The 17,500-nt window shown below is 41.8% G+C and overlaps 1 protein-coding gene across 3 annotated transcripts in view; it reads right to left on the minus strand.

The window, feature by feature from the left end:
* The window catches only part of col27a1a (collagen, type XXVII, alpha 1a), an 81,750-nt gene that overhangs the window by 22,855 nt on the left and 41,395 nt on the right, over nucleotides 1–17,500 (minus strand). For 2 of the 3 annotated variants that reach the window (XM_081704305.1, XM_035521251.2), the window contains exons 17-28: nucleotides 17,415–17,468; nucleotides 16,047–16,100; nucleotides 15,897–15,950; nucleotides 14,390–14,443; nucleotides 12,090–12,143; nucleotides 11,936–11,980; nucleotides 10,191–10,244; nucleotides 10,028–10,072; nucleotides 9,803–9,856; nucleotides 5,252–5,305; nucleotides 3,718–3,771; nucleotides 1,521–1,574 (exon numbers count right to left, since the gene is read on the minus strand). In XM_081704305.1, coding sequence (XP_081560431.1) covers nucleotides 1,521–1,574; nucleotides 3,718–3,771; nucleotides 5,252–5,305; nucleotides 9,803–9,856; nucleotides 10,028–10,072; nucleotides 10,191–10,244; nucleotides 11,936–11,980; nucleotides 12,090–12,143; nucleotides 14,390–14,443; nucleotides 15,897–15,950; nucleotides 16,047–16,100; nucleotides 17,415–17,468 — 630 coding nt within the window. The remainder of the gene's footprint in view (nucleotides 1–1,520; nucleotides 1,575–3,717; nucleotides 3,772–5,251; nucleotides 5,306–9,802; nucleotides 9,857–10,027; nucleotides 10,073–10,190; nucleotides 10,245–11,935; nucleotides 11,981–12,089; nucleotides 12,144–14,389; nucleotides 14,444–15,896; nucleotides 15,951–16,046; nucleotides 16,101–17,414; nucleotides 17,469–17,500) is intronic. The other variant, XM_081704304.1, reaches the window with a different exon arrangement.

The following is a 17,500-nucleotide window of genomic DNA, read 5'->3' on the forward strand; positions in this document are numbered from 1 at the left end:
CTGAATTCGCAGTCTGAATTCGAGTCCATGGCCTTTTTCGAGGGAGGAAGTATAGTTCCTGGATTAGATAGGTCTGGACCAACAATCTTCCTCAACCTGGATTCTAGTAGAGCAGGCTTGCCAAACTCATCAGTTCATTGCCAGGTTTTTGTTCATAGATTCAGTTCATTGCCAAGTTTCAGTGTCATAGATTCAATTCATTGCCAAGTTTCAGTTCATAGATTCAATTCATTGCCAAGTTTCAGTTCATAGATTCAATTCATTGCCAAGTTTCAGTTCATAGATTCAATTCATTGCCAAGTTTCAGTTCATAGATTCAGTTCACTGGAGCTGTCAGAGCTGCATGTACTACACGCCAGCCACATGAACTGAATCTATGCCAAATAAAATTAATCATTTAAGCTTCAAATACATTTCAATGTACATTTCAATACATTGTAATGATCAGAATATTTGCTTATTGTGTTCATGTGTATGAACTCATTGTTTCTTAAACTTTATTTTGATCTTCATTTTAACCAGGCAAGTTGTTAAGAACATATTCTTATTCACAAAGACATGCAGCAGAGGCTACCAGACAGAAAAGGTACAAATGGGGGTGAGAAAACAACACACAAACACACAAAACCTTCACTGCATAAACTCTATCTAACCCTTATAAACACTATATGTAAACACTACCTACAAACACTATCTCGAAACACTACCTATAAATACTACTTATAAACACCTATCCATAAACACAATCTATAAACACTACCTGTAAACACTACCTGTAAACACTATTTATAAACACTATCGATAAATACTACCTATAAACACTACCTGTAAATACTACCTATATACACTACTTATAAACACTACCTATAAACACAATATATAAACTCTATCTATGCTACTTGAAGTGACTGATTTGCTGAATTCACTGTGCTGACATGATGCCACTGACTCGTCTTAAGACGGTGGAATGAAGTTCAGAAAATATGAGATGTGGAAAGTGGAAAGGTGATTCATATAGAGTATCACTCAAAAGTGATTCACAGATTCACTAGTGTATGGGAGTCTACTCAAATGTTCCATAGAAACTTGCCCTGTTCTCATCTGATCAAGATCCCCCCTGCCCCTAATTTCTGATTACGCTGCACTTTTATGAGGGTTGAGCAGTACTCTGCAAATGAGAACCACTCTCTAAGGTGTGTGTGTGTGTGTGTGTGTGTGTGTGTGTGTGTGTGTGTGTGTGTGTGTGTGTGTGTGTGTAAGTGTGTAAAAGAGTGACTGTGCGTTTCTCTTCTTGTGAATACATTCATTAAGGTGCACACACACACACACACACACATATTGATCATACATAACACATGGACACAAGCACAGCTCAGCTGAAAATAGCACAAAACAAAAGATGTATTTTCTTCACATATACACATTTAGCACATACACAGCAGAAACACCCCATAGCAATTCTACATGCACACATAAAGACACAAACACACAACACACAACTCACACACACAAACACTTACCCGCCTGCCCTTAGGTCCTCGTATTCCAGTTGGGCCACATGGTCCAGGAGGGCCCTAAATAACAGAGTTTAGATAAAACACACACATACACACACACACACACACACACACACACACATACACACACACACACACACACACACACACACTTACTTTCTGTAGGAGAATTGACTGACCAACTAAAGGGTAAACTAGGGTCCAGCTGACTTCCTCACATTCACACACATAGGTACACGCATACCCTTATACACTTATACACCACGGTTCTGGAAGGATGACTGACAATGTCAATCACAGCTATGTGGTTTTCTCAACAGATTCTCAGTATAGCGGGGCAGAGGTCCAACTAGAGTTCAGGTATGAGTCACAGCTCTGAAACTTGCCTTAGACTATGTTCAGACTGCCAGGCTAAATCGAATTTTTGGCACATCTAGATTGCAACCACATTGACCTTTAATAGTATGAATTGCAAAAAAAAAAAAAAAAAAAAAAAAATCCAAGTCACATTCTGGTTTAAAATATGGTTCCAATAGGACAGATATGTCTCACTCTGGACGCTCTGGACACTCAAATCTGATTTCAACAAAATTTGTAATTGGGTCGGGTACCGAATTCGGTACTTTTAAGGGTACCAATGGAATTACTTCTGTAATGCCAAATACCTATTCACATCAAATCAGTCATGCCAAATTTCAGTTCAAGCGTAACAAGGTGGCCATATTTCCAGTTATTTCCATATTATTTCCAGTTTGCCTTATATGTCACCAGTAATGGATGTTATGAACTGTCAGTGAACTGTCATTAAATGTAAGGACTACCTAGCAATGACCCTTTAATTGAGACGCACCTACAGTCATGGCAGTGGTGGGTTACATTTTTCCAAACTCAATGCAGACAATGCTCTCTGCAATACTTATAAGGCAAAATGCAAAGCTGGCCATTGCAACGCTTGAGTAATCACCTGGTCAAACACGAATGTAAACACTGAAGAGTGTACCGTATTTGATAGCCTGTACACCGAGTCCCCCGCAACAGCTGCAGCTAACGTTAGCAACGTGCCTGCAGCCTTTTCTGAGGTAGCTGAGTCATTTAAGTGAGCAACCAGCAACTACATCAACATGCTCAGGTAATTAATTAGCTAGCTAGTTGGATAAGAAAATTTACCTTTTTTTAAAACTGTTTTAGTTGGCATTAATTTATCATTTTAACTAGCTAACTTTAGTCAAAATTACTTACCAGCATGCTATAGCTATTATAAACAAACAGTAACTTTATATTAGATTTTTTAAAGTATGCAAACTTTAAAGTGTGCAAACCTTCATCATTCAATGAGCAGTAGGAGTGTGTAAAGGGAGTGACATATACTGCAATGCCACAATGATTGATCTATAACAGAAATACCATCATCCTCCGGGCCATCATACTCTGAAAACATTTAACACAGGATTCCATTCACTGTGGCTACAGAAAAAAATGTGGGTGCTAATCTGCAATGGAGCAACTTTGTATAATGAAAGTAACGCTACACTACACACCGTGGATGACAGATGTTGCCCGAGCAATTACTGCTATATTCTAGAAGGTTCCACCAACAAAGATTTTAACAGTTTAGTGTGTCAGAATATATTTGGACATTAACATTATGGTGTCTGTGAGTTCTGGAAGGTTCTTTTAGAACTTACTGGTATTTTGGTGTCTGTGAGTTCTGGAAGATTCTGTTAGGACTTACTGGTATTATGGTGTATTTGAGTTCTGGAAGGTTCTGGTAGGACTACTGTTATTATGGTGTCTGTGAGTTCTGGAAGGCTCTGTTATAACTTATTGGTATTATGGTGTTTGTGAGTTCTGGAAAGTTCTCTTAGGACTTACTGTTATTATGGTGTATGTGAGTTCTGGAAGGTTCTTTTAGGACTTACTGTTAGTATGGTGTATGTGAGTTCTGGAAGGTTCTGGTAGGACTACTGTTATTATGGTGTCTGTGAGTTCTGGAAGGCTCTGTTATAACTTATTGGTATTATGGTGTTTGTGAGTTCTGGTAAGTTCTCTTAGGACTTACTGTTATTATGGTGTATGTGAGTTCTGGAAGGTTCTTTTAGGACTTACTGTTATTATGGTGTCTGTGAGTTCTGGAAGGCTCTGTTATAACTTATTGGTATTATGGTGTTTGTGAGTTCTGGAAGGTTCTGTTAGGACTTACTGTTGAGCCTGGTGGTCCGGGAGGTCCACTCTCTCCGGGAGTCCCAGGATGCCCCTGCGAAAAAATGTTAATGTAATATGTTTATATTGTACAATATGTTAATATTAACATGTTAATATGTTATAATATGTTAATGTTAATATGTTATTATAAAACAGTTAATACACTTTAAATACAAACACGCACACAAACACAATGAATATTTTGTTTATGTGTGATGGGCCACTGGGCCAAATCTCAGAGTGGGAATGTTGTATTTACTATATCTGACCCATTTAGTGTAACCTTTAAGAATTTGCATAGTAACACAGTGATTGGTGTCTGGGCCCTGCCCTCCTTCACACTGGACCTGAAAGGTGAAGAAGTTCTGTTCAAATCCAAGGGTATATCTAGTCCGCCTTTCAAGAGACTAAAACTGTGGGCAGCTGGATGCTTAATGGGTCACTACATTGAGTTCATGCACACAAGAGTGAACAGAAGACCTAAAGTTGAGAGTAGGTGTGACCTATCTACAGTCTGCTGCTGCCTCTTAAAATTAGGACAAAACCAGTGTAAATGTCATAATAAACTATCTTGGACACTAAGAACTATGAATGTACTTGGCTGAGAAATGCAATAAAAGACCTATTACTATTTTATGGTGAGGTGAGATGAAGATACACCTGAAAGAAGAGAGCGCGGGGAACAAAAGGAACTCGTATTCAAATTGTGTCTCCTCATCTATCAACCGTGTTTGACAGCCAGAGGAAATGGCTTTATTTATATTCGTCTTTATTGATCACGTGACTGCTGACAACAACAGGATGAGTTCTGAAGCATGCAGATAACCCTTAACTGCTCAGACCCGACCAAATCGGAGCCCGTAGCAGGACGCTGGCCCAAAACACACCACTAATGTCTCTCCAAAGACCCAAATCCAAAATGTGGTTGAGCAGCACAGTCAGTCCTCTGACCTGAACCCCAGTAGGTGTGTGTTTCACTTACCAATGACAAAACAGAAGAAATGAATCCCTTCCAAGCAAATGAAACAAAGATGGCTATATTCCAGACTCTGCACGGTGGGGGGAGGTGGCTAGTAATGTCTGTCAGTCACAGACTAACTGTGAAGGGGTGGTACCAAGCCCTAGCATGACAGCTTTCTTTACGATTATGTTCATTTGCCTATGTACTTACACTTCCCTGAAGTGTGCTTGATAAACTTTTTTGTTTAGGGTTAAACCAATACTGAAATAAATATCCTCAAAATCAATCTGGCATTCTGTGCTTTAATTTTTTTTCAAATAGAATTAGTGCCTTTGGTCAGCTTGGAGGCTACAGGTCACAACAAGTTCTGGTACTTGGTTTTAGAATTGCAAATCCCCAAAGTGTTAGGTCCTCTGCAGTTTACCTCAGACTGCAGTTAAATAGTGGGTCCACAGGGGGGCAGCAGAATGCTCTTAGGCTACACACATTGCAATTCACAGCTCACATGTTTCTATGGGTGAGTCTTTAGGTGAATATGTATGTGTGTGAAAGCGTGTTTGTATGGCCTTACTGTAGATCCTTTCTCCCCTGGTGGTCCCGGCAAGCCTATCTCCCCCCGATCACCCTGGAAAAGTACACACACACACACACACACACACACACACACACACACACACATACACACACACACACACACACAGAGGCTGTAATGGTACTATATCATGATGCGTGGAAATTATATATATATATATATATATATATATATATATATATATATATATATATATATATATATATATATATATATATATATTTCCAACTTATCAAGCATCAATCACTTACAGTATCAATCATACTTTATTGTTACCTTGCCTTAGAACTTAAAACCAAGGACTCTTATTGTTATAGCATGGTGTACTTTTACAGAACTGAACCCCCCTTCCACGCAGAAGAACTAGCATTGTTACTCACTACACTACACTAGCATTGTTACTCACTACACTACACTAGCATTGGTACCTACTACACTACACTAGCATTGTTACTCACTACACTACACTAGCATTGTTACCCACACACTACACTAGCATTGTTACCCACTACTCTACACTAGCATTGTTACCTACTACACTACACTAGCATTGTTACCCCCTACTATACACTAGCATTGTTACCTACTACACTACACTAGCATTGTTACCCACACACTACACTAGCATTGTTACCCACTACTCTACACTAGCATTATTACCCACGACACTACACTAGCACTGTTACCCACTACACTACACTATTACCCACTACACTACACTAGCATTGTTACCCACCACTATACACTAGCACTATTAGCCACACAGTACACTAGCACTGTTACCCACACAGTACACTAGCATTGTTACCCACTACACTACACTAGCGTTGTTACCCACTACACTACACTAGCATTATTACCCACTACACTACACTAGCATTATTACCCACTATACTATACTAGCATTGTTGCCCACTACACTACACTAGCATTGTTACCCACACAGTACACTAGCATTGTTACCCACTACACTACACTAGCATTATTACCCACTACACTACACTATTACCCACTGCACTATACTAGCATTGTTACCCACTAAACTACACTATTACCCACTATACTATACTAGCATTGTTGCCCACTACACTACACTAGCATTGTTACCCACACAGTACACTGTTACCCACTACACTATACTAGCATTGTTACCCACTACACTACACTATTACCCACTACACTATACTAGCATTGTTACCCACTAAACTACACTATTACCCACTACACTACACTAGCATTGTTGCCCACTACACTACACTATTACCCACTGCACTATACTAGCATTGTTGCCCACTACACTACACTATTACCCACTACACAACACTAGCATTGTTGCCCACTAAACTACACTATTACCCACTACACTACACTAGCATTGTTGCCCACTACACTACATTATTACCCACTACACTACACTAGCATTGTTGCCCACTACACTACACTATTACCCACTGCACTATACTAGCATTGTTACCCACTAAACTACACTATTACCCACTACACTACACTAGCATTGTTGCCCACTACACTACACTATTACCCACTGCACTATACTAGCATTGTTGCCCACTACACTACACTATTACCCACTATACTACACTAGCATTGTTGCCCACTAAACTACACTATTACCCACTACACTACACTAGCATTGTTGCCCACTACACTACACTATTACCCACTACACTACACTAGCATTGTTACCCACTACACTACACTATTACCCACTACACTATACTAGCATTGTTACCCACTAAACTACACTATTACCCACTACACTACACTAGCATTGTTGCCCACTACACTACACTATTACCCACTGCACTATACTAGCATTGTTACCCATTAAACTACACTATTACCCACTACACTATACTAGCATTGTTGCCCACTACACTACACTATTACCCACTGCACTATACTAGCATTGTTGCCCACTACACTACACTATTACCCACTACACAACACTAGCATTGTTGCCCACTAAACTACACTATTACCCACTACACTACACTATTACCCACTACACTACACTAGCACTGTTACCCACTACACTACACTATTACCCACTACACTACACTATTACCCACTACACTACACTATTACCCACTACACTACACTATTAGCCACTACACTACACTATTACCCACTACACTATTACCCACTACACTACACTATTACCCACTACACTACACTATTAGCCACTACACTACACTATTAGCCACTACACTACACTATTACCCACTACACTACACTATTAGCCACTACACTACACTATTACCCACTACACTACACTATTAGCCACTACACTACACTATTACCCACTACACTACACTACACTATTACCCACTACACTACACTAGCATTGTTGCCCACTACACTACACTATTACCCACTACACTACACTAGCATTGTTACCCACTACACTACACTATTACCCACTACACTATACTAGCATTGTTACCCACTAAACTACACTATTACCCACTACACTACACTAGCATTGTTGCCCACTACACTACACTATTACCCACTGCACTATACTAGCATTGTTGCCCACTACACTACACTATTACCCACTATACTACACTAGCATTGTTGCCCACTAAACTACACTATTACCCACTACACAACACTAGCATTGTTGCCCGATAAACTACACTATTACCCACTACACTACACTAGCATTGTTGCCCACTAAACTACACTATTACCCACTACACTACACTATTACCCACTACACTAGCACTGTTACCCACTACACTACACTATTAGCCACTACACTACACTATTAGCCACTACACTACACTATTACCCACTACACTATTACCCACTACACTACACTATTAGCCACTACACTACACTATTACCCACTACACTACACTATTACCCACTACACTACACTATTAGCCACTACACTACACTATTACCCACTACACTACACTATTAGCCACTACACTACACTATTACCCACTACACTACACTATTACCCACTACACTACACTAGCATTGTTGCCCACTACACTACACTATTACCCACTACACTACACTAGCATTGTTACCCACTACACTACACTATTACCCACTACACTATACTAGCATTGTTACCCACTAAACTACACTATTACCCACTACACTACACTAGCATTGTTGCCCACTACACTACACTATTACCCACTGCACTATACTAGCATTGTTGCCCACTACACTACACTATTACCCACTATACTACACTAGCATTGTTGCCCACTAAACTACACTATTACCCACTACACTACACTAGCATTGTTGCCCACTACACTACACTATTACCCACTACACTACACTAGCATTGTTACCCACTACACTACACTATTACCCACTACACTATACTAGCATTGTTACCCACTAAACTACACTATTACCCACTACACTACACTAGCATTGTTGCCCACTACACTACACTATTACCCACTGCACTATACTAGCATTGTTACCCACTAAACTACACTATTACCCACTACACTACACTAGCATTGTTGCCCACTACACTACACTATTACCCACTGCACTATACTAGCATTGTTGCCCACTACACTACACTATTACCCACTACACAACACTAGCATTGTTGCCCACTAAACTACACTATTACCCACTACACTACACTAGCATTGTTGCCCACTAAACTACACTATTACCCACTACACTACACTATTACCCACTACACTACACTAGCACTGTTACCCACTACACTACACTATTACCCACTACACTACACTATTAGCCACTACACTACACTATTACCCACTACACTACACTATTAGCCACTACACTACACTATTACCCACTACACTACACTATTAGCCACTACACTACACTATTACCCACTACACTATTAGCCACTACACTACACTATTACCCACTACACTACACTATTAGCCACTACACTACACTATTAGCCACTACACTACACTATTACCCACTACACTACACTATTAGCCACTACACTATTAGCCACTACACTATTAGCCACTACACTACACTATTACCCACTACACTACACTATTAGCCACTACACTACACTATTACCCACTACACTACACTATTAGCCACTACACTACACTATTACCCACTACACTACACTATTAGCCACTACACTACACTATTACCCACTACACTACACTATTACCCACTACACTATTACCCACTACACTACACTATTAACCACTACACTACACTATTAGCCACTACACTACACTATTACCCACTACACTACACTATTAGCCACTACACTACACTATTACCCACTACACTACACTATTACCCACTACACTATTACCCACTACACTACACTATTAGCCACTACACTACACTATTACCCACTACACTACACTATTAGCCACTACACTACACTATTACCCACTACACTACACTACACTATTACCCACTACACTACACTATTACCCACTACACTACACTATTACCCACTACATTGGACCTACATACATTTTCCACATTTTCAGGTAAAGACACTCAAGTTTCCCTCACCTTTTCTCCTGCCAATCCTGATTCTCCCACTGGGCCAACAAAACCAACCAGACCCTACTCACACACACACACACACACACACACACACACACACACACACACACACACACTCACACACACACACAAACACACACACACACACAGAAACACAGAAACACAGAGGCTCATTAGTACCATCTACATATACGAGTGTGCATGTGTCTGTGCAGTGTGTGGAACACTTACTCTCTCTCCCACTGGACCAGCCTTCCCACTGTCTCCTTGCTCACCCTAAAGGGCAGTTAAATTGTGCATTATAGTGTGTGTGTGTGTGTGTGTGTGTGTGTGTGTGTGTGTGTGTGTGTGTGTGTGTGTCTATGAGAGAGACAGAGAGAATTTTGCATCTAACCTTAACTCCTTCAGCCCCAAATTTTCCGGGAAAACCTTTTTTACCCAGAGCCCCCTAAGAGATGGGATGAAAGGAGGAGAGAGGAGATAAGAGAAGGGGAGAGAGAGGAGGCACAACATCAGAACTAGAAAACAGGTAACATGGTGTTCTAGGAGTCAAGGGCCCAGCTTTCCAAAAACAACAACAAACACAAACCCACACTGCAATGTTTGGTTTATGATGTTTTTTGGAAAACTCCACCTGGAAGTATAGTGCCAATACAGACAAATATGTACACACACACACACACACACACACACACACAGAGAGAGAGAGAGAGAGAGAGAGAGAGAGAGAGAGAGAGAGAGAGAGAGAGTTGTAAAATGTTAAATTCAATAAATTATCATTCTTCTGTTTGATCATGGCATCCCCCCCACTGTGTGTGTTTGTGTACGTGTGTGTGTCCTTATGGGTGTGCGTGTGTATGTGTGTGCTTGTGTGTGCGTGAGCTGAGAAGAAAAACAGGAGGATTGCGGTCACAGGAGTCAAAAAACTCTGAAAACCTGCTTCCGCCCTATCCTATTACTGACCATACAGCAGAGTGAGGGAGATAGAGAGAGGGAGGAGAGAGAGAGAGAGAGAGAGAGAGAGAGAGGAGGAGAGAGGACAGAGAGAGAGAGAGAGAATGAGGAAAACAGATACCTGAAGCATAAGAAGGAAAGGAACAAGGGTATATGGCCACTATCCAGAAGCCACTATGAGAGGGCCAAAGAGGCAGGTTTCTAAAACGGATGAAAAACAGCAATGGAACAAAAGATTTAGAGATCCGAACGGGGGGCTGTTATGTAATGTATATTCATCAGTTCAACTTTATTTCACTCCCCCAAGAGGCATCTCTGCTTTACAAAGAAAAGAAGTCAATAAAAAGTCGATCCCACAGAAGCGCCTCAATACTCCCAGCGCTGAGCCAGTTTCCTTGTGCTAAGGCACCTGAACGGTTAGCAGGGTTCTTGGGCTCGGTAGACAGACGGCCAAGCGACTGATGACCCTCAAGCCTGGACCCAGAGTCCTTCTATGGTAAGGCACTGAGACGCCAGAGGGGTTGCTCAGTTGCGGAGCTGAAATTGCGTGTTACGTGATGACTCCAAGTTGCACTGAAGATGTCTCCTTGTTTGGTGCTGAAGTGTCTGCAAGCTCAGCGAACAGGCCAGTGGTTTGGTTGAGCGTGTTACGATTGGCTCTCAGTTTTACACGGGGAGGAGAACGTTACACTAGACAGCCGGCTCCCCGGAGCCGTCGCTCCTGTTGAAGTAATACGGTCAGGTGTGTGAGATCGGCAACGGCGCTATTCAGGACAGATGCTCTCCAGGAGCCCGATAGCAGCTACCTAGACTGCTGCGAATCTCAGCCATTTTGAAATGAAGATTTCTCATTGCGCCATCTGGTGGTTCAGCACAGGAACTGCAGTATTTGTTTAAAACGGAAAATACTTTGGGCTTACACAATGTAGTATGAGTTAAATCTTACACTGGAAATGACATCGGCATTCCCAATCAGCAGATGTAAGATACAGTACCAGGAGCAACACACACACGCGCACACACACACACACACACACACACACACACACACACACACCTACACTGTGTTGTCTGCTATAGACCAATTTCAACACACACATGACCTCTTACAAAATGTCTCAAACCCATAGAAATATAGCCAAACACTTCTACGTACTGGCATATGGTTTGCCAATCAGAGCTCACCTCTGATCCTGTAGGTCCAGGTGGTCCGATTGGCCCTTCATCTCCCTGGTTATGGAGATCAAAAGAACTAATTACTTCACCTGCTACATGATGGGAAATGTCAAAAGTGGGGTACTCTTTCTCTCTCTGTGCCCCCCCCCCCACACACACACACCTCTCGTCCTGGAGCTCCACGGGGTCCTGGTAACCCTCTTGCTCCGGGTTTGCCCTGTGTGGTGAAAACACACACACACACACACACACACACACACACACACACACGCACACAGATATATGAGCATGACAAAGCCACTTTAGCATGGATGTCCCACACTGAGATTTTATCATGAGGCCAAATCTTATTTTATACTGTGGTGGTGACATCTCATCATGCACCACAAAGCTCCTCACATCTCTACACATGCTCCTCACAGCTCTACGCAGCTCCTCACATCTCTACACATGCCCCTCACAGCTGTATGCAACTCCTCACATTTCTACACAGCTCCTCACAGCTCTACACATCTCTACACATGCTCCTCACAGCTCTACGCAGCTCCTCACATCTCTACACATGCTCCTCACAGCTGTATGCAGCTCCTCACATCTCTACACAGCTCCCCACAGCTCTACACATCTCTACACATGCTCCTCACAGCTCTACGCAGCTCCTCACATCTCTACACATGCCCCTCACAGCTGTATGCAACTCCTCACATTTCTACACAAATCCTCACAGCTCTACACATCTCTACACATGCTCCTCACAGCTCTACGCAGCTCCTCACATCTCTACACATGCTCCTCACAGCTGTATGCAGCTCCTCACATCTCTACACAGCTCCCCACAGCTCTACACATCTCTACACATGCTCCTCACAGCTGTATGCAGCTCCTCACATTTCTACACAGCTCCTCACAGCTCTACACATCTCTACACATGCTCCTCACAGCTCTACGCAGCTCCTCACAGCTCTACACATGCTCCTCACAGCTGTATGCAGCTCCTCACATTTCTACACAGCTCCTCACAGCTCTATACATCTCTACACATGCTCCTCACAGCTCTACGCAGCTCCTCACATCTCTACACATGCTCCTCACAGCTGTATGCAGCTCCTCACATCTCTACACAGCTCCCCACAGCTCTACACATCTCTACACATGCTCCTCACAGCTGTATGCAGCTCCTCACATCTCTACACAGCTCCCCACAGCTCTACACATCTCTACACATGCTCCTCACAGCTCTACGCAGCTCCTCACAGCTCTACACATGCTTCCCTCAGCTCTTTACATCTCTACACATGCTTCCCACAGCTCTATACATCTCTACACATGCTCCTCACAGCTCTACGCAGCTCCTCACATCTCTACACATGCTTCCCACAGCTCTATACATCTCTACACATGCTCCTCACAGCTCTACGCAGCTCCTCACATCTCTACACATGCTTCCCACAGCTCTATACATCTCTACACATGCTCCTCACAGCTCTACGCAGCTCCTCACATCTCTACACATGCTTCCCACAGCTCTATACATCTCTACACATGCTCCTCACAGCTCTACGCAGCTCCTCACATCTCTACACATGCTTCCCTCAGCTCTATACATCTCTACACATGCTCCTCACAGCTCTACGCAGCTCCTTACATCTCTACACATGCTTCCCACAGCTCTATACATCTCTACACATGCTCCTCACATGTACTCCTCACACTCGCTTTTTTTTCTGACTCACACTTTGTTGTACTTAAAGAATTGGCGTTAATTGCTGTTCAACTTATTTTTTGTATTAATCAAAAAGCCATTTCATTTTCAATGATCTTAGTAAGTAAAATGGAATAGTTGTTATTCTGATTTTTAAGCCTCAGTATACACACTAGTTTTTTGAGGTTTAGGGAGTTTATAAATGCATTTTTCACTGTAACTCCGGAACTTCCAAAAGCATTACCATATCCTGTAATCCTGCACAATGTATACTTAATCAATCTCTTGAACAGTCTGTGCAGTAAGTTAAGATGTTACAGGCGCTCCCTCACGTCTCTCTAGCCCTGACGTTGCCCACTGGTAAGATGGGTGCAGCAGGGCAAAACAACTCCTGGTGGGTAGTCAGTCCATTTTCTCTCGTCTTTGGACTGACAGTAGAAAGAGGGGGAAGTCGTCCTGTCCCTTATGGACGCTTGTGTGTGTAACTGAGTCTTTGAATAAATGTATTTCTCTTTTTTACCCTTGCCTCTGAATCAACTCATAGCACAGCAATCATTGCAATCATTATATTGTTTCTCTGACCTGTGCAGGAGGATTTCCACCACAATCCATAAGAAAACTGTAAGATGTTCTCGGTACGGTAAAAGACGCCCTTTCAATATGATGCATATACACACATATTCAAACATGTGCAAAGACAGACAGACACACACAAACACACAGACACACACACACACACGGACAACTCTTGTTTACACAACCTTTGGTCCTTCAGGGCCGTTTTGTCCGGGTGGTCCAATGTCACCAGGGAAACCCTGAAATCAATTAAATGCAAGATTTCATAATTGTGCTTATGGGAATATATCAAATGAATAAACAAAAAGAGTGTGAACGGTGACAGTGTGCATGACAGGTATGGATGCTTAGGTCACCTCACAAGTGTAAGTCCTATTGTCAGCTACTGTATACTATGTACTGTGTGCTCTTTATTATGTACTGTATACTGTGTAGTGTATACCATGTACTGGTACTGTATACTGTACACTGTGTAGTGTATACTGTATACTGTATACCGTATACTGTGCACTGTGTAGTGTATACTGTGTACTGTGTATACTGTGTAGTGTATACCATATACTGTGTAGTGTATACTGTACACTGTGTAGTGTATACTGTATACTGTATACCGTATACTGTGCACTGTGTAGTGTATACTGTGTACTGTGTATACTGTGTAGTGTATACCATATACTGTGTAGTGTATACTGTATACTGTGTAGTGTATACTGTATACTGTATACTGTGTAGTGTATACTGTATACTGTGTAGTGTATACTGTATACCGTATACTGTATACTGTGTAGTGTATACTGTATACCGTATACTGTACACTGTGTACTGTATACTGTGTAGTGTATACTGTATACCATATACTGTACACTGGGTAGTGTATACTGTGCCTGTATACTGTGTAGTGTATACTGTATACCATATACTGTACACTGGGTAGTGTATACTGTGCACTGTATACCGTATACTGTACACTGGGTAGTGTATACTGTGCCTGTATACTGTGTAGTGTATACTGTATACCATATACTGTACACTGGGTAGTGTATACTGTGCACTGTATACCTTATATTGTACACTGGGTAGTGTATACTGTGCCTGTATACTGTATACTGTACACTGTGTAGTGTATACTGTATACTGTGTAGTGTATACTGTATACCATATACTGTACACTGGGTAGTGTATACTGTGCACTGTATGCTGTGTAGTGTATACTGTATACCGTATACTGTACACTGGGTAGTGTATACTGTGCACTGTATACTGTGTAGTGTATATTGTATACCGTATACTGTACACTGTGTAGTGTATACTGTATACTGTATACTGTGTAGTGTATACTGTATACCGGATACTGTACACTGTGTAGTGTATACTGTGTACTGTATACTGTGTAGTGTATACTGTATACCGTATACTGTACACTGGGTAGTGTATACTGTGCACTGTTTACCGTATACTGTAGTGTATACTGTGCCTGTATACTGTATACTGTACACTGTGTAGTGTATACTATGTACTGTGTAGTGTATACTGTATACCATATACTGTCCACTGTGAGCCACTGTGGGACTGAGGACAAATTTCTTGTATGTGCAAAGATGCTTGGCCAATAAAACCTGATTCTGATTACTTATGTTTTTATGTGCATTTAAAAAAATTTTTTTTTTGCTTTTAGAATAATGCAGGTCTTACCTCAGGACCTGGAGGACCAGGTATCCCATCAGGCCCTCTTTCTCCTTGCCTGCCCTGAAAGACAAACACCCACTCATACATAAACAAGCCAAATGTTGCACATACATACAGGCACACACACACATATTTACGGTTCAGGTGAACTCTCACCTGAAGTCCTGGTTTTCCTCGGGGGCCTGGGGGACCCGGTAAACCCTGAACTCCCTGAAAGGGGCAGACGCACAGCCAAATTACAAACCTCACATCTGGAGTCGAGTCATGTCAACCAGGTCTAGACTTATAACGAGCAACAAAAGGTGACAACAGCCGGTTGCAAGAAAGGAACACGGAAGGCAGCCGGTGACTATGAATTGTATCGTGCATACTAATACTAATACTAATACTAATACTAATACTAATAAATAGATACACAATACAGTTCACAACAATAATAGGTGCACAGCTGTGCAGGAATAATACACCATGTGTGAACGAATGAAGGTAAAGGGCAATTATTCGAGGTACAGCAGAGAGAGAGTCTGAGTCCGCTACAGCTGAGTTGCACTTTGGTGCATCGTCACAGTGACAAATGTTCTCCAACAAGAACCATTCTTCAACATTAAAGCTCTAACAGGAATGATGAGAACACACAGCGGGACGAGCTAACTGAGCCAGCATTGGGCGTTATTTGTTAGGGGGTAATAGCTCTTCGTGTTAGGAGCATACATGTGTTACTATGTGAACAGGATACATGGCATTACAGTCATTTTAAAAACAGGAAGTAAACAGCATGAATAATGCTTTGTAACAGCTGAGTAAAAATGTAATAAATGATCACTTATCAAAAACGTTTTTGAGAAATGATAAAAACAGTTTGTGGTAGTGAGCCTAGACTTTTGGTCCCTACCGTACCAAGCCAACACTATCATTTCATGGCACTCAATCATTGGAGTAAACCCTGCCAATATATAATGTCATCGTTGTACAAACACGGCCATTATCATTAATATTAAAACCAGTTGTGTGGAATTTGCATGGAATTTGCATGGCGTTGGGGAAGCAGGCAAAGCAATGTTCTGCTACTGAGCACACATCAGCCCCTAAACTTCACACTACAAACCTACAAACTTAGAAAAAATAGTGCCAGTCCCCAAGCAGTCACAGCATACACAAACAAACCCCATCTGCGTTCCATTAAAACAATCACAAACAATCACAAGACTGGCTCAGGAGCTCTGTTTTCCACATGTATTCAATAAGTGCATTAATTAACATTAAGTGTTAACATATAAGTAAGTGTTATACTGCCATAATTGAAAAATGTTTACATCACATGCTGGAAGGCACCTCGCAGTGAAATCTTTGAACAGTTTCCTCACCCCACGGCTGTGGAGCCGTACAACTCCACTTAAATGAAGGTGTCTAGGTCGCATAACGGCCTTCACGGATGCTGCCAGCAAACTCCATCAGTGATCAGCGTTACTGTACATTATCCGACTTTTAATTTGGGTGGTGTCTGACGGACAAAATAAGACATACCTTGTCTCCTTGAAACCCGATCTTTCCCTGCTCTCCTGGAAAACCAACTTCACCCTGGGAGAGAGAGAGAGAGAGAGAGAGAGAGA

This window comes from Electrophorus electricus, chromosome 21 (genome assembly GCF_041902795.1).
Source record: "Electrophorus electricus isolate QZ-2024a chromosome 21, ASM4190279v1, whole genome shotgun sequence".
In the NCBI taxonomy this organism is placed as follows: Eukaryota; Metazoa; Chordata; class Actinopteri; order Gymnotiformes; family Gymnotidae; genus Electrophorus; species Electrophorus electricus.